Source organism: Mixophyes fleayi, chromosome 7, assembly GCF_038048845.1.
Source record: "Mixophyes fleayi isolate aMixFle1 chromosome 7, aMixFle1.hap1, whole genome shotgun sequence".
NCBI lineage: Eukaryota > Metazoa > Chordata > Amphibia > Anura > Limnodynastidae > Mixophyes > Mixophyes fleayi.
The window spans coordinates 147,043,838-147,069,628 of NC_134408.1; the positions used below are offsets into that span (position 1 = coordinate 147,043,838).

A 25,791-nucleotide genomic window follows, 5' to 3' on the forward strand; every position below is an offset into this window, starting at 1 on the left:
CGTAAACGGGACTCGTTGAGCAGAGAGAAAGAAGAGTAGAAAGCACAGAATTAAATTGGGACAGTGACCCTACATCTAAATCTAAAAATATCATGTTTCATATATAGATGTAATTGAAACAGTCTGATTTTGCACCAGAAAATGTTAAAAATAACGCATCATAGATTATTTATTTCCCCTTCATCATAAATATATAAACATTCCACAGGAAATTTGAAATTGCCAGTTATTTGTTTTCAAGTTTTGAACTTGGGAGGTGCCCTTTTCTCTGAGCATATCTGTTACTTAGGAGACCGCAAGACATTTGCTTAATTCTTTTTTAAGCTCTAGGCATCTTTGTATTGCCCCAACTCCATGTTTAATTCCAGAGTAATGCAAGATAGATAAGATCTGCATCTAATCAATTTCTTCAACATGTCAACTGTCAGAAAACAGTTTGAATGGATAGCATGCGGGATGGATTTAATTAAGCATAAACACCTCTGTTATTTAGGATATCTTTTTCACTGACAATAGATCATCCACTCATTGAGTCACCTGCCAAGACACTCTACAAATTCTTTGTGTTTGAAACCTACGGGCACTTTAATGTGTGAATAGAAGACATTTTAATCTAGTTGCTGTGATCCGTTTCTGAAGAAATAATGTGGAAAAGAGAAAGTGTTTACTTTAGAAGCCACGTTTATTTTTCACGATCATTATCCTGTAAAACGCAAAACGGGAACTCATAATTTAATATAATGTTCCTATTAATAGTTTATTACTCAAGCTCTCCCGTGTTAGATCTTGTCCCATTCCCCCTTTTGTTTTGTGCTGTCTCTGATGGAATGTTCAGGGGTGGGTGAATACAATTGACCTTTGTGTATCTAGTTCATAGTCTGAGGCTTCTATTTCAAACTTCAAAATACCTAATTACTGAATGTGAAGATATTACTTCCTGCACAGGACGATGTACGACCCTCGGACCTCAGGCAGGACTGAACATGACAGCAGCGCTGCCTGAGGATAGATATCCTGTATGAAATGGATTTAGGTTATATGTAAAGAAAGCACAGAGGTCACGATTTAATAAAACTTGATATGTTGAAGTGCAGACTTCTCAAGGGGACGTGCATTGTCCTGTGTGATGTTCTGATGTCTGGCTGTCAGTACAGTATGTGAATTCCAGTCTGGAACTGCCACAGTTCTTGTGTATTATTTAAATAAAGTTAGTAACAATTGAATACGTTTTCTAAGGACAATTTACTTACAGGTTGACACATTGTTGCAAGTCAGGTTTACTCCCAAATTTGTTCTGTCTCGTCTGGAGAAGCAACAGTTCTATTCGCCATTCGCCATCGACATTAGTTTCTAGTGGCGGTGGCTTCTACTCTTTCGAGGGCACTGATTTATTATTAAAAGTTACTGTCTGACTGCAGTCCAAATTGAGTTTTAAACCCAGTACACAGCCAGAGATTTGTTACCGTGCAATCGTCTATACATACTAAATAACAGATGCTAAAATTTACACCAAGCATAAGAACACAAGAACTTGTACTGAGCGGCTGTTGAGTTTTATAAAATAAGAACATCACCCCCGGTTCACATTGACATGTGTTTCCTATGGCTATTGACACTTCAAGTAGAACTTACATAGGTCACGATGTATGTGACACCCCCTCACGTTAGACTCTTAGAGAAGAACCTGAGACCACTCAAATCCAGAACTAATGGTTTATATGTAGGTGGTCGCGAGCACCTCTAATAATGTTGTTGTTTTCAGAAATTAAACTCTGCTGAAATGGTTTAATCTTTTAATCATTAATATAATTTCTTCTGTAAATCCTATGGGGGGTATTGAATTGTTAGCGAGTTTCTATTTTTCCCCGCCGTGTTAAAGAAAAATCTCCCGCTGGTTTTTGCCGGCAATAGCGACCGTTTTGAGTTAGCGCAGCTGAAAAACTGGTGCAATTCAATTGAAGAAGAGGGTGCGCTGCCTCCATGCGTTAAACATTGTGTTTGCGAGATTTTATGGGAGTGAAGGGGAGTTTTAACGCTGTCATGTATAACACAAAAAAAAAAGGTTTTGCAGACATTTCCATACATTAGATTGCATTACACATTGATAATATCTACATTGCAGTACTTTCTATTAGCATATTTTTTTATTGAACTATTTTTTACCATACAATCATCTATACCATGTCAAAACACATTACTACATTCATATCTGTACCAATAACATTCATAGATCTATATAATTAGTGATTCTATTTTTTATTTTTTGTTATGTTTTTTTTTCACTTCAATATTTTTTCACAAGAAAATCAACTTACACAAGTTAGGCATTAGTGAGAAACATAAGTTTAACCTTTTTTCAACATTTTTACATGATTAACAGGTTTACAGGGTTTTTATTTTTAACACACCCCAAGGAGGTGCGGAATAAAACAGCATATTGGCCTGTTTTACTCGCCGCGTTAAAAAACAATTGAATAGCTTTTAACGCGGCTGCCTCTCACACACCCTATACTTCAATAGACCTTCTACTGGAGCGCGAGAGGACCGTTTGTTGAAAAAAAACGTAGCGTTAAAATGGAATTGAATTGTGGGTAAAGTTAATTCTATAAAACAGTGTTAAAATGACTTAACAAGCTCAAAAAAACCAACTCGCTGACAATTGAGTACCCACCTATTTATGAGTTTTGATTTTATTATTTTTTTCCCCCCTTAAAAATATAAGAGGGAAATGACCCATTTTTTATGTATGTTTTTTTTCCTGATGCCACGTAACTGATGCTGTATCTAAGGACTTGTGCCTCATTTACCCCATAATATACTGCCCCCCTCAGGTGGTGTGTTTGGAGAATCATTGACTCTGGTATAAGGGGCACAATTCCCCTGGGTTCAGGGGCACATGTGTATGTTCCAGACAAAAGTAAAACGTAATGTACTAGCTGCTCACTAGCAGAGAGGGGAATGAAGGGGGATTAATATCCCGCATATTAGCTTAGCAGTGCCCAGTGAATATGTGATCTGCAGACCGCTAATGCCCCGTGGTGGATACAGCCATGAGCATTAATGTGTGCGATGCTTGGAGCATATTCTGTGTCATTATATTAATCTGCTGTTTGAATCCTATTGGACAATGTTCTTTCCTGCACCTGTTCCCAATAAATACATTTATTACAGTTTCTTTAGCTTTATCATTGCTGTTAAGTGAAATAACAAGCGCAGTCAGTGTGGTTTTTGTATTATTCAGTGTCATTTAAAGGTGCTCACATCTTGTCACCATTAATGTGGCATTGTGTAGTGTTTCTGTGTTGTTTTGTTTTTAATAAAGTAAATTCCTGTATTACATCAATGGACTGTTTTCTTTATCATTATTCGATGTTTGTGTAACGGTTTTGAAAATAAAAAGTTACAAGAAATAAATTAAATCCATATTGATTAGCATTGTCCAGTGATTTACCTGCAGGATCCTGGGACGATGGGATGTATCACTCCTGCAGAAATACATCATGGCTGTTACTGTGTAACTAATGTCATTGTGGTTACTGGAATTATGGAACCAACATAGATGATAACCCCCCCCCCCCCCCCCCCCTAGAGTCCAATCCAAGAATGCTGAACCTGCACCCAAGAGGGGCGGCAGTAAGGCAAATTCTTCCCCTCTGTCTATAATACAATGGAAAAGTGACCGGAATAATATTTTCATCATGATCGCCATCTTGTGGCAACAATACATTATTGCAAGCTTTTAATTTTTAACAGTTTTTTTTGTTCACACTTGTGCCTCTGTTTCTTAAATCCAAGGGGGGTCTATGTCGTCATTGTGCAATAATATGCCCAAGCAAAGTGTCATTGTTTGTTTCTTTGTGTTGAGTCTGTCAATTGATAAGGTCACAAAGTAGAATAGTTTCAGACTGAGAGAAAGTCTTTCTTAACAGATAAATAACACTTGGTGAACGGAGCTGATATTTATGAATAATTACAAATGGACAAATGTTTGAAAGAACTATACACAATATTATGCAAAATCATAATTTATGTTAAACTGAAACTACATATTTCTAGTTTTACCGTGGATCATTCATCCTTCTATAAATCAGTTTTAGTGTCTTTAAAGTGTACCTCTCGCTTGCGCACAGAGTAGGCAGCCTTTTCGGCTTGGCGGAGTCAACATTCATGAGAAGTCGGCTAATATTATCACTAGGAACTTCACAGAGGCACGAGTCACAAATTACCTTGTGCCTCAGTACTTTTATTAGTTATTAGTGATAGGCTGAATATTGCTTCAACACACAAAATAGCTGTCTCCAGTGTGAGTGGGCGACATGTGAGATTTAAATATCAAATAAAAATGTGTCTGGTTACAGTTTGTTAAACAAGTAAAACAATAACTTGTTTCAATAAATTTGTAATTTCTCTGCCCAAAGTTTACACATTATATGTTTCTTTGTGAATGAATGAGAATTTCTATCTCTCGCACCTTGTTCTAGCTGCCTAGGTCTGTTTATCTCCTGACTATGCTTTTGGTTTTAACATGTCAGAATTACGAAACACAAGGGATTTGCCCAAATCGGTGTCTAATTCTGCCACATACACCTAGGTGACCAAGTTGGATGCGATTTGGCAGTTTGATCAGAAAATGACCACACAAGCCAATGACTGTCATATTCTAGCCGCTGTCAGCAGTTTGCCTGATAATAAGTCATTTGATTATGATTAAATCATTATTGATTATTTGGCTATTCACCTATCCACAAACTGTGATATTGGGCTGCTTGTAGCTTAAGTTTGTTACAGTTCTGCTTTCCAATGCCCTAGAGACAATGGGGAACTGAGAAGCGTGAACATTACTGTACCCCAAAAACTCAGTTTGCCTTTGAAAAAACAACCCGTCTGCTCTAATTTTTTGTTGACAATTGTGCGTAGATGCCCCCCATCTTGTAGCAGCCCCATGGCCACAGAAAATGATTTATTTAATATTTGTATATTTTATTATTACAAATAATTCTAATATTAAAAGTGTCTATTTAAACAGAGGCTTGAAATAGTTGAAGAGTTAATTTGCTGTAAGTTATATTCGCATGAACTGCAGATTTCTCAAGACACGGCTTTCTGTCTGGGGAGCGCAAGTGATGGGGGGGAAAGGAGATCTCTACTGAGACGGGGTGATCAGCCCTGCGTGACATTGCTGTCTTTTGCTAGATTGCAGAGATAAAAGAAAGCCCTGTACAGTCTCTCTATCCCTGTGCCAACCCCAGAGCCAGACCGGAATTAAATTACACGGTTTCCACATTATCATTGATGCACTACTACGCCCTAGAGAGCAGAACTGTCTCTGCCTGGGAGCTGAGAGGACAAACAGGCGGATTCTTAATCTAGTTACACAGATCAATTTACAGGCAGGGCCTCAAGATTGCCAAATACTTCCCAAATTTATGCCCCTTTATGCATATTTATACTTTTTCAAGCATTGATTTCAATTGCAAAGTTAACTGGCTGCAGCCTGATGATGATTAAGTATAGAAAAGCATTAAGCTGTTGTAATAATTCCAGTGTATTTAGTTCATCAATAGGAAAAAGGGATATTTATTATGAAAAGCTTTTGCTGCGATGCTGCTGCTAAGCTCACATTCATGATCATTTAAAGAGGAAGTACAAGAAAACCTAAAGGCTACCTCTCCCCTCCCAAAAAAATGTATTCATTAGGAGGGGAATTAGATTACCTAAAATATAGTACAAATTGGATCTAACAATTCGCCAGTCCCCCAATGCGCTTAAGTGTCGCTGAGCAGAAGATCCTCCCGCCATTAGGCCTCGTTTGTTTTATCTAAATGAGAAGATCATGGGGGAGGGGCTTTGACAACTCTGAGCAAGAAATTAATCTTTAAAGGGAACGATCATGAAAGTAAATAAACACTTTGTAGGCATTGTTAAAAATATAGGTTTTCTATAAAAATGCTGAGCATTTAATCTTACAGGTGGTAATTCAAGAGTGGACACATTTGAATACTTGCTTGAATATGTTGAGGTGCATCAAGCCTAAAAACAGTTGTATTTGTACCATACGGTTAATAATACGGTTAATAATCATACATAGTTGCACTGCCCGTGAGCAGCACTAAGTAACCCAGGCATTTTTGTTTGCATGACGACCAAAACAGGTTTTAATGCCAGATAGTTCCCAATGTTAACCATCCCCGCTGCAGGTATACAAGGTTATATTCATTGAGCCAGCTTGTATTTTAGTGACCCTGGTAAACAACTAACCGGTCCATTTTGTGTGCTTCCCCCTAGTGGATGTAAATGGTGTTATCATACATTTGTAAAACTTTGGTGAAATATATTTAAAGGGACAATATCCTGAAAAAGATTTTGTTATTTTTGCAAATTAGATTGTTGCTAAACACATAAGGGCTGATCCTCTGTCTAAGAGACCATTTGTTATTGCATGGTTAACTCATTTTTCCGTGGTTTGTATTGTAGTCTATAGCTGAAGGATTATAGTAATCACTTTTTCCTCTCTTTGCAGATTGCGTCCCCCTGCACCCCACGTGTCAATTACGAGCTAGTAAGTGTATTTCCTTTATGAGATTGTTGCATTTTTGTAGTAATGTGATTTATTCTGTCATCTTACTTACACTAGTAGTTACACTGTTCTTCGTAGCGCCTAGAGGCCAGGCCGGGGCCATAATTTAGGGCATTTATAGCACTCAAGCCACTCTCTGGCAATGCAGATTAGTGTCTGGATTGCCCACAAAGCAGCCTAGGCATGTACCTGCTGAAAAGTTTAGGTAGGGTGCATTGATTGGGGGCTGAAGTTACGAAGGTCACACAATGGCTGGTCCTCTTCCGTAAGCCGATTGACTGCATATGCCGACAGAGAGCAGCCACAGGCAGAGATATTGATCCAGTTGGCTGATATCACCGTATAAGAGTCCAGCTTCACTTTACGTTAGACCCTTTATAGTCCTCTTATGTCAATGGCTGCTGCAAAGCTACAAAGGCAGATAGATAAGGTGCCAGACTGGATCTAGATCTAAAAATTAAGGGGTCCAAATGTGATCCACATATCTTGAATCCCCCTCCGGATCTCTCCAGATGTCACTGTTGGCAGCCAATTGATAGGACGATTCTTATGAAAGTGTGCCTTAGAAAATAACTAGGAACTCGTGAGGTGACTGAGGTATGAGTCCCGAAGTGCCTCCTTAACCGTCACTGGGTCCTAGTGAATTGATAGACATAGTATCGCTGCCTCACCACACTTTAGGATACATTCTCCACACAGCGTGATCCCTCGCACGGCCAGCCCCAGATCTTACTCAATCCCCACTTATCATACAGAAGAAAACATCTGTAACCAAATGGATTTATGAGTCCTCAGAGTCTGTCTGACCGGATAAATCACTGCATTAGGGGAGAGGATGACTCCAATTTCATGTCTCTTATTATTTCTACAGCTCATAAATTATCACTTATGTGGGGGCCGTCTGTGTTTATTCGGCTATTTTAAGGTTTTGTTTCTCAACCGTAAGTTTTCTCCCATTGAAAATCCCTCTATGTGCATACAGTGACCCCAAATAAATGAGAGGGAGTCGGTCTATTAATAGTAACTGGAGAGTCTGAGGGAGTCATAGAGGTCTGCAGAGATCTGTTACTGACAGCAGTATGTGGGTGATACACAAGCAGAGATAATATGGTCTAGTCTGATAAATTGCAAATCTAATTTGTACATATGTATGTGTATACACACACACACACACACACATATATACATACACACACACATATACATACACACACACACACACATATACATACACACACACATACATACATACATACCTACACACACACACACACACACACACACACACATATACATACACACACACATATACATACACACACACATATACATACACACACACACACATATATACATACACACACACATATACACACACACACACACACACACACATATATATATATATACACACACACACACGCCTGATTCTTCACACATAATGTGCGCAACCGCATGTAGGGGTATATTTACTAAACTGAGGGTTTGAAAAAGTGGAGATTTTGCCTATAGCAACCAATCAGATTCTAACTGTCATTTTGTAGAATGTAATAAATAAATGACAGCTAGAATCTGTTTGGTTGCTATAGACGACATCTCCACTTTTTCAAACCCGCAGTTTAGTAAATCTAGCCCTTAGTGTTAAGCTGACATATTAAGCGAACTCCTGAATTCATCAAGGTTCTCTACAAGACGCTGCAGAATACGTCCAATACCTATGTGGATTATAAATTAATTAATGTTACCTGTTAATAATACAAGCATTAATGTTTTTTTTAGAATTCCCCCCCCCCCATTAAACACCTTTATTACAATGTTGTTAATGTCTACTGAACATAAAATACATTCTTACAGTTGCTCACGATTGCAAACACATGTTATAGCTGTATACTAGTCTGTCATCACTACTGGTCAGGACTTAGACTAACCCTGTAGCTGAAGCAAGAGAAATGGCAGAAAAACAACTACCTTTGTGATGCCCAGAGCTGTATTCGGACGTGACTGCCTACAATTGAGTTTGACACTCCCCTACTGAAGTATGACTACGGCCCGTCCTCCACGAAACTGTAGACTGTAGTAAGTGTCATGTGCGTTCACAGACGTATCTCCCTGTTCCGGGCATGTGCAGAGTGCGATATGTGCAAAACTTGATGAATCAGTCCCTGGGTGTGTGTGTGTGTGTGTAAATATATATATATATATATTACATTAAATATCTCACTCGGATACAGAGTGAACTTGTAATGTCACACTGTCCTAGAAAACCAATAACAAGATAGCTCCATAATGAAGATTATAATATCAATGGTCGTGATATTTTTATCCAGTTCCCGCAGCTGATAATTGACAGCTTCTCCAGATCTGTTCATCAGTTTTTCTCATTTCACACCTGGTGGAGAGACGGTTGATTTCTATTTACAAGCTATTAGTTTTCTACCATAATATAACATCAATCTCAGGATCATCTCAGGAATTCAATTCCAACATTTCCCCTTCTGGCCATCTGGAATTTCCTACTTTCTGCTGCCAAAGTTCGCCATTGCTGGTCGCCCCTCCGCCTGACACTTATGTAGTTCTAGTAATGAGCAAAGTATCTGTGCTATCAGTTCTCCTATCTGAACCCTTTGTGGTAGGGAATCATGGCTGCTGCAGCTCAGAAAATGGTTCATATTACTTTAAATTAGCTTTAATACCTGTCTGTTCCACGCATGTAGCGCTACATTGAAAACACCATGCGCATGTTGCACTACAAATGGTTCTGCCCCTGCGCATTGGCAGTGATGTCAAGAACAAGAAGTATAACTGGCATGATATGTTTTATCATTTCAGCTTTTTGTACTGTATTAGAAACCACATTGTTCACCTAAAGACTCTGGGGGGTGAAAATAATTCATTAAATAATAATACCCCAACCACATAACAGGGCAGAACCAGTAGGCTCCTCCGAAGACTTCAAATTCCAAGCGGAACGCAAAGATCCTATCCCCGGAACATCGCACCTGTGCGAAGCAGCGCTTTCCTTCGCAAAATTAGATTTGTACTAAATTTCACCGCAATTTCACTTTCTTTTGTGGAAAGATAGGGTGTCCCTGGACTATGTAACTTTACCTCACACTTCATAATGTGAATTTCAGTTATCGTTACCCTCGGTCAGTGCAGTTCATATGTTCTCATATATGATTTAGTAAAGTGATCTCTACAGTAATAATGGTGGCCGCGCTGACCTGTAAGGAATGAGATATTTCGCTGGGGACTTTTCATCCAGCAAAATTCTACCTCTTATAAAAAGTTTTACTTTGAATTATAATATAAATGTAATATATCGCTTTGTTTCACGGAATGACACACACACAAGATCAGCACATTTCTCATTGTTACTGGAAAGCTGCCAAAATAAGAGAATATTTCCTGTTTAATGACAGAAATTAGGAATGTATAGCATGATTAATGTATTTGGGTAATAGGGTAGGAGAATAAGAGAATGCTAATTATCTGCAACTCTACGGCTAGAGCCCACCTGCTCCACTGATCGGTTATGACACTAAAACCGCCCACACTCGTCGCGCCCAATATCGCCACCTGTGCGCAGTGCGCCTACAAATATCCAATCAAAATTGTCCAGATGATTTTTGGCTCCCACGGTTATCTGTTGACTGAGGTAACACGCCCCCATGTGGCCGGCTGCTGGAACTGAAGTCATGTGGTTGAACATTTGGGCACAGTGATTGGTTCACCTGAGACTGTGATTTCATCCCAATCGTCGGCTCCTTGTAGCATTGTTTGTCTAAGCACCAGGTGCTGACAACTCCTTTAGAGCTGTGCGCAGATAACCTCTGCTGGAATAATACTATACAAAGTGCTCAATAATATTTTAAATTCTGAGAATTAAGATTATTATAATTTATACTGAAAGTTTGTAAGAAGAGAATACAAAACACTTGAGATCTTCTGTATTTTATTAGTCTTCAATTAATCTACCCCCCCTAAACTGCTCCCCCTGGACCTTGACGAGGTCCCCTGTGCTCCCCCGACCCGACATGTCCCGTAGTGTCTCTTAATAGATCCTGACAACGCCACAGCAGTATGAGATCCTCAACGGGATCCGAGGATCGGGGGAGAGCAGGAAAGTCCGTTTTTGCTGTTTACCCCTCAAAATCCCCCAAAAGTATTTTTTTTTGCTTTGGATGAAGTTGTTCTCTAAACTAATGAGGACATCACACTGAACGGCTGCATTGACAATTTGCTGTTCGGCGCAACGCTGCACATTGGATTTAGAGCTGGACTCATTTGCACTAAAAGGAAAGGCGGTTACATACATTGGATAGCTGGACGAATTGCACGATGTGCGCGGCCTTGCCCCCGTAGCATATGTGCCCAGTTTATGTCTTAAAACATGTGTTTGATAGTGAAATACGCACTGGAGGTGTGATTGAAATAAATGAAACATCTCGAGTACAGCAGGAACAACTCTGCTTTTCTTGTACGAATATAAAAGAAAACAAATTTGCTAAAATATAATCACAAAATCACGATATACAGTCTGCATCTGTTTGCAATTACACAAACACATCGTTACTGTCCTTGTTCCGCCTCTCCTGACACAGCGGCCGTGTTTATGCGCCTGCGCAAATCTCCTTCAGTGCATAAAGGCGCCTCCGCTTTTTCTGGGCATACGCAGAGCCAATCGGCACATTTTATTCTGCACAAACTGGCCTAAGTCCAGCACAGCATCGGGCCCAGAGAGAACAGAGTAATCAATCTGTTTCTATAAATTAGATACGTTTATTTGTCTATTACACGGTTTTCAGTCAGTCTGGCACTTTTATGTGAAATCCTCTCCAACCACAACACGCTTCGGTCTCTCCTCTCCCTCTCTTCCTCCCGGGGTTTCAATAATTGTTTCCAAATCACTCCCCGGTCCGGCTTTTATCTCTGAGACCCCCCCGCCCGAGCACTTTGACCGCACCAGCAGGCCTTCTCGATACGGTCCTTGTGGCTGGGATGAAATGTATTTAATAAGGCAGCCTGCCAGGCACAGGGTTATTTTAATATCTTTGCAGTTACCAGCGAAATAATAAATGGAGAAATTGTTTGTTAAAGGGAAGGGTAAGAACAAGTCACGTGAGATTATCCCCCCCAGAAGATCAAAGAACTACCATCTCCCCGGGGGCCCTGTGTGTTTATCCCAGTGCTGTGAGTTTGGGTTTCCCATACACTTGAAGATTGTCAGATAAGATCTTTAAAGTTTACTAATATAGAAAAATAAGGTTTTAGTTCAGAGGATGGAGCTCAGCGCTGAAGCACAGACGCCCAATGTGAAGGGGAGACAATGCTCACGTTTGTCTGATTGAAACCCTGTATCCGTCTCATTCCATTTCATACTGTACCTGGGCCAAGTCTTTATGTTAGTGTCTATGCCGCTTGGATGGACAGGATTAGCTGGACGAAGGTCACTGTGATATTCAATCTCCTGCATTAGCCAAACTTTATTCAAACAATATTCTCAGGATCAATGTCTCACTGTAGGTCTTCAGGTCAGATCCCAAAATATTACTAGCTCTGGGGTCCCCACAAATCCTAGTGAGTTGACAAAACAGCACCAGGAATGTTATCTGGGTGTATGTGAATTTATACAATTTAAAGGCACCTTCAGATAACCTTAATTTATTGGCTTTGTACATGCCCTCCTACATCCTTAACTAAACACATTGTTCTTTAAATTCTAACTTCCGTCTGTGCTTTTCACCTAGGTCTTTATCTTTATATAATCAAAGTTATTTATTAACATCTCTCGGGGTGTCCTTCTTTAGCCCAGTGAAACACTGAGAGCTATGAGGTCTGTAACCCCATTAACAGACCCTACAGTGATGGCTTCTAAAGCAACCAATGACGGAGAACAATAGCTTACGCTCATCTACAACACAAATATAAATACAATGTCAAACATCCCAAGTTTTCATACAGTATTCCTATAAATGTCAGTGCTACTATAAGTCTTCTCATATTGGAGCAAATCCTACTTTAGGGGGACCATTAATACATTGGAGCAGAGTTTCTTTCATACAGTAAATTTCTTTCACTAATACGGTGTAACTGGTGTTACATTCTATCTCAATGTTTACTGTGTTTGCAGCAGACATACAAAGAAGGATGTTAGGAACATTGTGACAATTCACAGCCCCGCCTCTTCTTATGCTAATGAGTAGAAACGGGCGTGGTTAAGAGAATGTCACAATAATACATTTCTTCTATATTGTACACGTTATGGGCCTGAGTCATTAAGGAGAGCAAAACATAAAAAAGGAGTAACTTTGTATCTGGGCAAAACCATGTTGCATTGGAGGGGGAGGTAAATGTAAAATGTGGGGACAGATTTATAATTAGGGTAGGGCATGTCCTAGATCAACTTGAAATTTCAGTGTACAAATAAAGCTATTAATTATTTGTGTGCTAGATGAAAAAACAGCCAGTATTTAACTTATGTGCAAAATAATAAACTGATTTGCACCCCTCGCATCATAACATGTTTTGTCCCAGAGAACATTTACTCCTTTTTTTGCCTTAATGACTCAGGCCCATATAGAAGAAATGTATGTATGTGTTTGTTTTTCTACATATATTTCTTCTGACTCAATCAGTGCTCCACATTACAGAAATAGGAATGTCTGTGTCTCTAAGAAAGCATTGCAAAATACAACTTTTTAAGAATTTAAAAGGGACATTTTTTTTAAAATAGAATATGGTGTAAAATTGTTTTAAATAATGTCATTTGTAAGAACATTTTCAGATTCCTCCAGTTTTATAGATTATTCCCCTACATGCATGCTGACTGACAATCCCAGAATGTCTGAAAGAGTGGGTGATCTCCCGGGCACCGGGGTGGACAGAGAAACGTTGGGCGGAACCCAGCATGTGACGCAGTGGGCGTGGTTTGGGCATATCGGTGTGGCCTGGTTGGAGAGCAGTTTATGCTGGGACATGGAGTGTTATATGGTGCCTCCCCCTTTCTCTCTCCAAGTGGGTGGGGCTTTGAGGTGCAAATTGCGACATTGCACAGCTGGGGAAGAGGGGATCACGCCCCCGCACTCACCCTTTGGACCTACCCACTTGTGAGACGGCGGATTACACTCTGTGCCTAGTGACAGATGCTTGGTCCACAAGATGCTATTGGTCCAGATTTGCTTGGAAAATTAGACCATCCATTTAAATCACGGGGTTACTCACGATATAAAGATGGTAAATTATACCTCCCAAATACACTAATCAGTACGTAGTGTGCACATTACCGCTGTGAAAGGGGACGAGGCCATCTGACCCTTTCAACTAAATCTCATATTCAGTGTTAAATTACTTCTAGACAACTTTTTCCTTACATGAGAATCCTTTTTGCTTTAGAATTTTCTAAAAAAAAAAAATGAACAGCAATATCATAATTTTTTTTAAAGATTAACTCCCTCCCTCCCAAGTGACTGAATGTCTGTGATCCCCATACCTCCTGAGGTGCTCACCTATCTAGAGAACTTTAAAGAAGGATGCTCGTTGCAGTGTCTGTAGGCACTGATTGGACAGCACTTCTGGAGCTACAGCAGCCGTCCAATCTGCATTTTCGACACACTGCTATGATGTATCCATGTACACTTCTCCATGGTGTGAAGCCCTGGAGAATGGGCCATTAACAGCTTTGACAAGGGTTAGTACCTTGGGAAGTGTGGTGGGGGGTCCAACACATTCTACCACTTGGGGGGAAGGGGCTTAATTCTAGAAAAGAAAAGAAAATGTAGCTGGACAACTTATTTGAGGACATTACATGGTGGATGTGCAGGTTGTCTATGGAACCTTTCCCCTGAGCATCAGTAAACCTGCTAGAGACCCCTCGAATAAAGCTGGTCAGCCGTGTGCAGATTTACTTAGCCTGTAGGATGTCAGGCGCCGTCTCTGCACTGACACTAGGTGCAGGAGACCTCCGCCTGTGCTCTGCTGACTGCAGCGCCCTGTTGCCTAGCAACGGGATGCTTCCTTGTTTTTCCTGCACGTTGTGCGTGCGCATGCGCAGTAGACTGCACGTCCCATTGCTAGGCAAAGGAACGCTTTACACTCGCCTGTCGGCGGTTAGCGCCGAGATCCTTTCACCCAATCAGGGTGCTTCTTGCTGCTTAAATAGAAGCCTTTGGCACCATTAGAGTGCCAGTGGTTCGTGTATCCTGCATACCTCGGTTCTGACTCGGATTGGTTTCTCCTACTATTCTCTTGGTTAACGTTCTGGTAAATTATTTGCTCATTTGGTTCTGACTCCTGGCTTGTCCTGACAATTCTCTGGATCCCCCCTGTGTACTGTTCTGCTCGTCAGGTTCTGACCTGGATTGTTCCACTACACCTGACTACTCCCGTCACTATGTCGGTGACTTTCTCGGAGTTCCGCGACTTGTGTATGCAAGCAAAACCCAAACACCCTTGCGGGGGCCCCTGGTGAATACCGGAGGTACGTTAGACTCCACACCTCTCTGTTCAATTGCGTCAATATCAGCTAGTGGCCACCTCTATGACATAGTCTCTTTTCATCAGAAGCCCACCGCATATAGCCCTTCTTGATTAAATTCTAACCCTGTCTAATATGGTAGAGAGTCATAAAATGTTTTTGGGAGCCCTGCAGTCATTGGGCGTGCTCCCACTCTACACGGCCAAACGCCCACATGACAAGCTGCTGAGGGTTGTGGGCAGTGGCGTGCTTCCAGACGTGTCATGTTGCATGGGTGGATTCCCCAAATTGCTCTTTGATGACTTGCGAGGCTCACGTTGGAATCGTACATTTATTTACTGGGCGGGGGCTTTCTCGTGACAAGATAGAAATGTATTTGCTTGGATTTTGCTACAGTAACGGTGCTTAACACTGGAAAATTAGTAATACATCTCTGGGGGTTGAGTTCTCTTGTGCTATTCTATAATATTTGCTGTACTGAGCTAAAGGGGAGATAATAGGCTGAAAAGGAATTTCTAATGTTCAGAACATATTTCACCCCTGCGTTGAGACTTTAATGAAGGATTTTATTATGGGGGATTTAATAGAAAGGCTTTTTTCATATTCAAACTTTGGAATAAATTGGTGTCTTTGTTATGGCAACTGCCTTGTAAAAATACATCTGAAACAAAGGGCTCTATTAACCCAGCCGAAGTTGATGTCAGTGTTACGTATTAATTGACATTGTTTACTTAGAAGTATAATTGTCTCTTATATGTAATTTGTACAGTTAATTTGTGTTGACAACACGATGTCTTTCGTGGACATAGAGGAGGTAGCACGTGGATGCGCCTCATTTAAGGTCAAGATTGTTGCAAAAACACTTGTGTCCCAAAATAGGCTGTTGGCTCCTTAAAGTGACCCTGCCATCTACAGATATCGGGGGCCGCCATATTGTCGGCTGAATTTGCTCTTCCTGAAATTTGGAAATACCGCAATCTGCGGGAGTAATTTATCCAATTATAAAATAAGGAACCCCCTTTCATTTTTTTATTTGTGGGATAGAGCTGTGTTTATCCTAATGTGTTTTGAGTGTTATTTGTTAGTTTTCACTAGCGACGCTCCAAACCTCACATTTTAGGAGCAGAATCAATATTTTACCATTTAATTTTAGATTCTGTAAACTGAACACAAACCGTAATTCGCATATTACAAGTAAAGTCGTCTCAAGTGTAATTTTAGCTCCTGGAAGTGATAACTGAGTAGCTCACACTCACATCGCTGGGAAATAAGGATTTTGGCTCCTGAACGATTTGATTTTTTTTTTTAAAATGATATACCTACTTCTTTTACCTAAATGTATCCCCTGAACCCTCTTTCCTCTGTACCCCTGCGTAATTTGATCAGGGGTCTTAACAGATCCAGGGTGTCCTCAGGCTTCCCCATCATTCACATAGGGGGGTGGAAAGGTGAATTGAACTTAAAGTGATTTCCCTGGGCACCCTCGTTGGTGAGTAGGTTTGTGTACGTGGAGGTGAGGACACAGCAATCCTCGTTATCCCACCTCAACGAACCTTTGCTGAAACCCCTAAAGCGTTTCCTTGTTCCAGACGCATCCGCCCTTTCTCTTCTGTTCTTTCAATGAGTCACGAGTTTGTGCGAAACATGGCTGATGATCAATAGGCATCTGATCATTACTGGAGTAGGTCCAGTACTCCGTATATCTGGACTCAATGTTCCGAGACCGCCCGTCACATGAAAACACATGACAGAGGAAGCGACGCAACAGGAATTATTATTCACAGGGCCTCAGACATAATTATAAATAAATAAACAGAGGTGCGGTCACGGAGGGCACATTGTAATATCGGTGGAGGAGCAAATTCCATAGACGTCTTCTTTCATTTCTACTCTAGGATATTATTCCAATATTTTTATTTATTTATTATCGATTATTTTTTCTGTAACTACCTTGCCTCTAACCTACAGATATGTTAAGATACACAATTGCATGACGCCGTGTACTAAACTCTTGTACACCTGAGAGTGTTAGAGAGCATATTTGAAGGGGTTGGATAGAGTTTGAGAAACGTTGACATCCTAATTTCTTGGTTTTGACAGAAGAACTGGGCAGTAAAATTCAGGAGGTACCTCAAAGAATCAGAAGGTCTCGAAGGCCTTTTAACAACTAATATCTTCAGATAATAATTATTTTACAGCAGAGGGAATAATTAGTGCTTAAATTGAACAGATTTGTGACCTCCCGGGCTCTGTATTAGGACTTATGCAGAAATATCTCAGGGTCACGCAACCGAGATCCATGTTTTCTGCTGTAAGTGTCACTTATTCAGTATTCTACAATTATCTATTCTACAATTATCTATTCTACAATTACATTATATAGCTCTGGTACCCGCCATGTTGCTGTTTATTTAGACTTAGAAGCCGAATAACAGTTTAATTCACCGGTCTGAATCCATATACGTCAAGCCTGCTATAGATTTGGACTGAGGACCAGGGTTTCAAAACCATATCAATATTTTTGGGGTGGTAAGATAATACTCTTGATGACTACATTGTTATTTTAATGTGGATGGGAGTTTACCAGATCCATAAATTGAATTTAATCAAATCCAAAGCAGAAGGTGTCTCGGCAGTAAGACAGCGTCCAGATCTCTGGAACCTCCATAGAACATACGTATTTGTCACCAGGTTCGACCTGTTTGTCTGAAATAATATTTATAGGACCCCGGCTGACCCTTAGTGGGCACAATAAATGGCTCATAGGTTTAAAATAGCTACAAGACGCTGGTGACAGGGTAATTTATATACTTTATCTAAGGCAATGCTTTTATGACTAAAGGATTGTACCCATTGGCTGTTTTTACATTTGTTTATAGTATTATCATTCCCGCTGGCGTTTTTTATTTTGCTTTGCGGTGGCGTTTTATAGAACACATATTTGTATTACTAGTTTTTGCTGTTACTGCATGTAGATGGATCGGGAAACTTATAGTGAGCTCTGAGTCGCTGATAGAGATATCAGTGGGTGTGAGGCTTAAACAGAACTGTTCTGAAAACAAATTAAGTAAACGAATCCTGGGCTGTTACATACAAAACATATTGTTCAGTTTTAATTCCGCTGTGAGACAGATATATATATATATATATATATATATATATATATATATATATATATATACCTACCTACCTGATACTAGTAGGTTAATTAGCCGCTATCAAAAAATTGACCCTAGTCTCTCTCTCTCAGTTGTGTGTATATTAGGGAATTTAAATTGTAAGCCCCAATGGGACAGGGACTGATGTGAGTGAGTTCTCTGTACAGCGCTGCGGAATTAGTGGCGCTATATAAATAAATGATGATGCTAATGACCCCAGTAATCGTTTTGCTCTCCTGTCTGATTCCAGCCGTCCAGCACAGAGACCCCGCAGAAGCATGTAGACACCACAGTGAGTATTTTATTACACAAATGCTTTTGCTGATATGTTGCAGATAAATCCTTGTAATAGGTAAATAATCGATAAAAAGAAGGAATGTTTCTGCAGTCGACGGGTCGTTTGGAACATATTTAAAATACTTATGGGCTGATTTAGATGTCTGTTGTACAAATCTAGTGAACACCTTGGGGTAGATTTACTAAAACCTTCTTAAAAAGGACACCTCCCCCTCTTTTTTTTTTTTACTACACCCCCTTCGTGTTCTTTATCAAAGACAACCCGTCAGGGGTTCCCAGCAGTAATTGCACCATTGCCTTTTCTAAACTAAAGTTAAAGCAGACGTCTGACGTCTGTCAGATATTATTTTTAGTTGCAGCAGGACATGAACTTTGGCCATGTAAAATAGCTGAATATTGTGTTTACTGGGCATAGATCTATCTTCTAGTGGAGAAAGCGTTAATGGATGTTATTCACATCAGCTGATAAGAGCCTGACCCTGCTCACATATGGGAGGAGAGAGTCTGCCTCACTTTAGGAAATCACTTTATTTTAGCATTGGGACAAAGTCACTATAATGTAACCAGAAGTAGCGGAAGTCAGGATACTGGTGTAGGACACAGGATACTCACATACTGGGGTTAATTAGGAATCGGGGCTTAGTGGGTTCTAACCATGTCTTGGAGAAGGTTTGTCCGGGCGGTCAGCTTCTCGCAGGTAAGTCAACTGTCTGTAGCGTTAGATACTTCCTTTTGCTGGTTATATCTGACCCCCAATGGGGGTTCATGACAAACAAGTGACCGATATATTCCCTTATCTGTTTTTTTTAAATCTGGTGACCCTTATGTGTCCAAAATCCCCAGCACCCTTTAATCGGTTCCCAAATATGTTTCTGGTTCCCTGTGAGCTATATTTGCAGTTGTGTTATTATTGCTGGGTTCTGTTATAATTATATCAAAACACTTGTTCATTGACAACCTTATAAAAAAATTTACTGACATTTTTTTGACACTTTGATATGTATTTCGGCAAAAGAAAGAGGATCAGGGAAGATCAGGAAGGGTACTCCAATCTTGCAGGGTCTTGTAAGCATTGTTTACATGTTTAATGACCGTCAGTAAATTTACTTACAATTGGTAATTCTGGTGCATAAAAAAGTATTCATTATATAACAAATGTTAAGTGCCCCTCCTTTGGTTGTTTGGAATTTTGTGAGTTATGACATTGGGCAGAAATAAACCACATTTTTAGAATGTTCCTACTTGATCTAATTGCTCATATGTTAGATTAGAGATCCATATAAATCTGTATATAAACTTCTTATGCTGCAATCTCAGTAATGGAATTATAACGTTATTATATTGTATGCGTAAAAAGTTTGTGTAATTTCCCCACATACATTACAATTTGGTCATCCAATCTAGCTGCACAATGAGATTGGATAAAAACGTGAGAGGGGGAGGGGTAATGTATTTAGCTTTTGTCATCAGATCCAGTTCATTTTCTATCAGATTGCACATACATTCAGTATATGTGGTGAAATTGCAACTGATTGAGGTATCTGGCATTTAAATAATTTGATCCGAAACATAACAATATAGAGATGAAGAGCTTTCAAATAAGCTAGATATTTAATTTTTTATCTTTTGTATTTGTGTATTAATATTTCTGTGAATATAATTATCCGAGTTCCTCTATCTGATCCCAGCGTACACATTTGTCTTTGTGCCAATGAATTACCTTTTACAAATTGTTGACATTCGTTCACACAGGGATCCACGAATTCCTCCAGGAGCACCCAGTCCCGACGTAGACCCTCAAGGTGAGCTTTATGGGAACAGCATGTGACAGATCTTTTGGGGGGTTCTCCAGAGAATAGTTTCCCCCTCACCGTGGTTGGCCCTTTGAAAAACAGAAGCCTAAAAAGCAGAAACACTGAGGTAGAAAATGTCCCTTAGACGTATACAACACCTGTCACTCTCTCGCTCCTGTTGTACTACAACCCCCACAGCCTTCCTGATTAATGAGTTAACTATTGAAGAATAATTTCATTTGGATATAAATTGCAACAATGCAATGTACATTGTACTAGCAACTCGCCCCATATGTTCTTTTTTAATCCATCAGGGAAATGACAAGAAAGAACCAAAACAAAAGTGGGAAAAAGAGCAAAGATATTTGTATATCATTGATAAGTCGTCTTAGGTTTGGCAGGTGTCTGTGTATTGGGATATTATCGTACCTAGCAATACAAGACCTGCAGTGATTAGCAACTCACTTCCCTGCACCCCGGGATAGATTGGAACTGAGCCGATTTGGGGATGCCCTCTCACACAGACAGCTGCTCTCTAGCAGGGTGAGGCTGCTCACATACCTCTCTCTCCATGTGACAGAATAACCCAGCAATTTCCTAAGAACAGACAGGACATGGGGGAGAGAAGGAAGCCCATTTAGATGTACAGCACATGTGATTCACATACTGTATCACGCTATTGCTTGTTTTCTGGAGTCTTATAAAGAACGTGGCATATGTCTATCGTCATTATGGGGATGTAGAGAGAACATTAAAGAGAAAGATGATACAATTCCACAAGGATTTGTCAGCCTATAGTGTATCGTCATGGTGAATAGCCCAGGGATTGGGACACTCTGTTACAGTCAATACTGTGTTTCGTATTTTATATGTGGTAGAATTCAGATTGAAGGTTCATTAGTTGATATCCCACCTATACCTTTAGGAGTTTGAGCTTGATTCACGCCATGGAGGACAGCTGCGAGTTAGATCTCACCTACATCACGGAACGGATCATTTCCGTCACATTTGCCGCGGGGACGGAAGAGGCCAACTTCTGCCGGAACCTCAAGGAGGTGGCGCATATGCTAAAGTCCAAACACGGGGACAATTACCTTGTAAGTCTCAACATTAACCACAATTGTTTCTCAAGTAACGTTAGACCTGTCTCATTAATGTAGATCTATGTAACTATGGGATTTCTTTCTTTCTGTTTCTTGAAGAACAATTTCAAGTGTTTTATATATCTAGTTCTCAATTTATTTAATCTCTGCTGACTGTTTTAGATCTTTAATTTGTCTGAGCGAAGACATGACATCAGCAAACTCCATTCTAAGGTGAGATATAAATACTGTAATGTGTATAAACTCTTGTTGAAGCTGGCAGAGGCCATATTGGCAGAGGCTGGGTGGGTTTAAAGAGCATGTGGGTTCAGAGGGCAGGTGATGGATGGAATTAGAGGACAGGCTGGTGGATGCAGTGTTGGGTTAGAGGACGGCTGGTGGATGCAGTGTTGGGTTAAAGGACAGGCTGGTGGATGCAGTGTTGGGTTAGAACACAGGCTGGTGGATGCAGTGTTGGGTTAGAGGACAGGCTTGTGGATGCAGTGTTGGGTTAGAGGACAGGCTTGTGGATGCAGTGTTGGGTTAGAGGACAGGCATGTGGAGGCTGTGTTGGGTTAGAGGACAGTGTTGTGGACGCCGTGTTGGGTTAAAGGACAGGCTGGTGGATGCAGTGTTGGGTTAGAGGACAGGCTGGGGGATGTCGTGTTGGGTTAGAGGACAGGCTGGTGGAGGCCGTGTTGGGTTAGAGGACAGGCTGGTGGATGCCGTGTTGGGTTAGAGGACAGGCTGGTGGATGCCGTGTTGGGTTAGAGGACAGGCTGGGGGATGTCGTGTTGGGTTAGAGGACAGGCTGGTGGAGGCCGTGTTGGGTTAGAGGACAGGCTGGTGGAGGCCGTGTTGGGTTAGAGGACAGGCTGGTGGAGGCCGTGTTGGGTTAGTGGACAGGCTGGGGGATGTCGTGTTGGGTTAGAGGGCAGACTGGCAGAAGCCATTTGGGGTTAAAGGGCAGGCTGGTGGATGTCGTATTCAGTCTAACGTGGGCTAGAGGCTAAGCCGGCTGAGAATGGGTGGGGCTAGAATATAGGATGCTGAGCGTCATATTGTGTGTGGTGTATGACTTTTATTTGTGACTCTATATCATCTCTGTGTATAAACAATTATACAACTGACGGCTGGGGCAGGGTACCAGAAGACTACACTGAGATGTATGGAATCTGAGGATCCAGCAGGAAGTGGGACCTGGAATCTGTGATTAGAAGCATTTCTATTACCTCTCACTAGAAATGGGCTAATTAGGAGCTTATTCCGTTTCCTGTACAGAGCTGGAACAAATGACGGCAGCTTTGGGGAGATTGTTTTGTCTGGAGCCCATCTGTGTGATTCAGGCTACGAGACGCAGAATTAATAGTCAGAAAATGGCCATCAGCCTCCCGAGTCTCTATAATCCGGCACATTGTTCCCATTGTCTCAAGTCTTATTACAGTAATAGGGGATGACTTAAAGTGAAAACAAAACACAGCCACCTCTAGGAAACTAACGAACAGAAACAGACAAAACATTTATTAGGAAACAATCGCTCTGGCAATAAACCGAGAGACAAGGAAATACAGATCAAACTTTGATTTATTTATCTTTTACAACCAATATAAGCCATTGACAGTAAACCTATATATAATGAGTGCATCTAATAAATGTAACTCTTAAATACAACTAAATTCTCCAGCCTCATTATATATATATATAATCACTTACTCTCTATGGGTGTTGACTATCGGTTGCTGAAAGGGCGAAACGCGCACCCGATATCAACTGCAGGATTTCAAGAACATTGATAGTGGATGAATATTGGAGATTTAGTCAATTTACCTCTTTAATCACAATTAACTGTAATATCAATTTGAAATTTTATAAATCGTGTTGCATTCAGGTAATTTAATAGGATTAGGTCTAGCTTCACCTGCAGGTTTCCCACCCGCCCTCACGTTGACATGCCCAGCAGTCCAGGATGTGGTAACTCTGTAGTCCCCCCTTTTTTTTTTATTCAATTGGCCCCAATCTTGGTCTCAGATTCTGTGTCCAAAACCGGATCATAGACTTAATTTTAGAATATTACAGAGAAAGGAAACGTCTATAGTGTATAATCTGCAGTAAAAATGCTAATTCTATCTAAGTATGTCACGGTCTCTCTCCCCAGGTGCTGGATTTCGGGTGGCCAGACCTCCACGCTCCGGCACTGGAGAGGGTCTGCAGCATCTGTAAAGCGATGGACACTTGGCTGAACGCAGATCCCCACAATGTCGTCGTCATTCATAATAAAGTAAGTGTAAACGATTACACCAAACACGATAAAAGCGCATGTTCTGGTCTCGATCTGTTTCAGAACATCATTGGTTGTGTGGTTGTTGTGTGCGTTGCTGAATTGGCTACGTATCCGTTTTTTCAGCCGAGTGACTATATAACATGACTGGCTTCACGCTACAAGTCCATAGTCTAGAAATCCGGGATCCGCTCTGGAATGTAATCTGTGTGCGTCTTATTTCCTGCTTGTACATGGAATGAATATGTGTACGTAGCATAGCCCAATTTATATCAGACCTATCTAAAGTTTTTGTTTTATTTCAGGGGAACCGAGGCCGGACTGGAGTGGTTATTGCGGCCTACATGCACTACAGCAATATATCTGCCAGGTACTAGATATCAGTCTGTAACATTGTACCCTGAATCACTGGTAAATGTATAGCGTGTCTGTCACTGCACTTCTGTCCGGTAGATCCGTAGTACTGCACCGATAATGCAGAGATTGGGCGTTAACTTACAATTTTATTGTTAAAGAGGGTGCAGAGGGCAGGGGATAAACAATCCATTATTAATATTATTATCCATCCAATACAACACCCCCTGTGCCCTGTTCTGCTTTCTGTATTACTCTCACTACTAGTATTTATACACATGTGTGTGTGTATAAGCACAATCATGTGATAATGTAAGTACACCCTGGTTCAAATCTGTGTTTCTACGTATCTGGGAAGAATTAACAACAATCTAGTCCTCGCAATCATCATTATCATCTAGTTCTCACCAAATCCTAAAATCTATCTGAGATCTAACCCAGAACAGATTTTACTTTTGTTCAGCTGTCGGGTGGCTGTTGTGTTTTCGGCTTTGTCCTGTTACATGATCCAGTTTCGCCCAGGCCTGACGTTTTCCTCTAGAATATTCTAGTATAGGAGAGGTGATGCCCCGTGTGTTTTTTCCTGGTGGAATATGTTCTAAATGACTGTGGGATTATATATTCAACGAAAAACTAAAACGACATGGAAAACAACATGCGTTTAATAAGAAAGAATAGTTTGATTCTTCCTGCTTCCAGATCAGTAGAGAAGATCATTTGAGCCACCCGCAGCTAATCAAGTGCACATCATTGTATGATCATCAGGAAGTGTAACCACCTCTTTATCAGAGCAGAGCCTTTAGCTCATTATTCTCGAGCATTCAGATGTGTAGTAAAGCCAGGCCAAGAGGAGATAAATCTGATCTCAGAGGGGTAAATGTTGCTGCTCATTTTTCTGGAAAGGACTGTAAGGTCTGCTCCTAACAATTTGATATTGCAAAAGTTACACCCGGGGATCTACAGTACTCTATAAATACACTAAATGTTAGTTCTTTACTGTAACATTAGATAGAAACTGAACAAGTATTGTTTTCCTGGAGACCAGAAGAAAGACCATTCTATCCAAGAAAAACAATGTATTACGGCTGAGATTTGTGATGTTGTTTCGGAGCAAAACACGAGACCTCTGAAACAATGTCCCCTGGACAGATGAGACCAAAGTAGAGTTGTTTGTTCTTAATGCACAAAGTTATGGTTGGTGAAATCCAAACCCAGCGTATCACCACAAGTACCTCATACCAACCATCAACATGGCGGTGGAGGGATGATGATTTAGGGTTTTGCAGCCGCAGGACCTGGACGCCTCCCAATCCCTGAGTCCATCGTGAACTCTTCATTACACCAGAGTACTCTAGAGAAAATATTGAGGCCGTCTGACGACTGAAGATTGGCCAAAATCGGATCATGCAACAGGACGAGGACCCTAAGCTCATCAGAAAATCTACCGCTGAATAGCCGATGAAGACAACAGTCATGGTTTTGGTTGACCAAGTCAAAGTCTGGACCACAACCCCATTGAGCTGTTGTGGTGGCCAACAAACATCAATCAACTGAAACAGTGAAGTAAGGAGGGGTGGGCCGAAATTCCTCAGATATATGATGTAAGAGACTGATAAACTCATACAGGAGATTACTTCAAGTTGGTGCTACAAACTGAATCATGGGTGTTGGTGTATATAATGTGTTTCCCTGATATATAATTCTATAAAAATCCTATATATATATAGCAAATAAAATAAAAACAACTAAAATGCCTTTGACCCTAAGAGCTTGCAA

The 25,791-nt window shown here is 40.6% G+C and overlaps 1 protein-coding gene across 14 annotated transcripts in view; it reads left to right on the forward strand.

Moving 5' to 3' along the window:
* The window catches only part of TNS1 (tensin 1), a 322,456-nt gene that overhangs the window by 218,916 nt on the left and 77,749 nt on the right, over positions 1–25,791 (forward strand). For 13 of the 14 annotated variants that reach the window (XM_075181085.1, XM_075181083.1, XM_075181087.1 and 10 more), the window contains 7 exons: positions 6,521–6,559; positions 18,462–18,503; positions 20,261–20,310; positions 21,227–21,398; positions 21,567–21,617; positions 23,539–23,661; positions 23,967–24,031. In XM_075181085.1, coding sequence (XP_075037186.1) covers positions 6,521–6,559; positions 18,462–18,503; positions 20,261–20,310; positions 21,227–21,398; positions 21,567–21,617; positions 23,539–23,661; positions 23,967–24,031 — 542 coding nt within the window. Of the gene's footprint in view, positions 1–6,520; positions 6,560–18,461; positions 18,504–18,824; positions 19,206–20,260; positions 20,311–21,226; positions 21,399–21,566; positions 21,618–23,538; positions 23,662–23,966; positions 24,032–25,791 lie in introns of those variants that run through there. The other variant, XM_075181095.1, reaches the window with a different exon arrangement.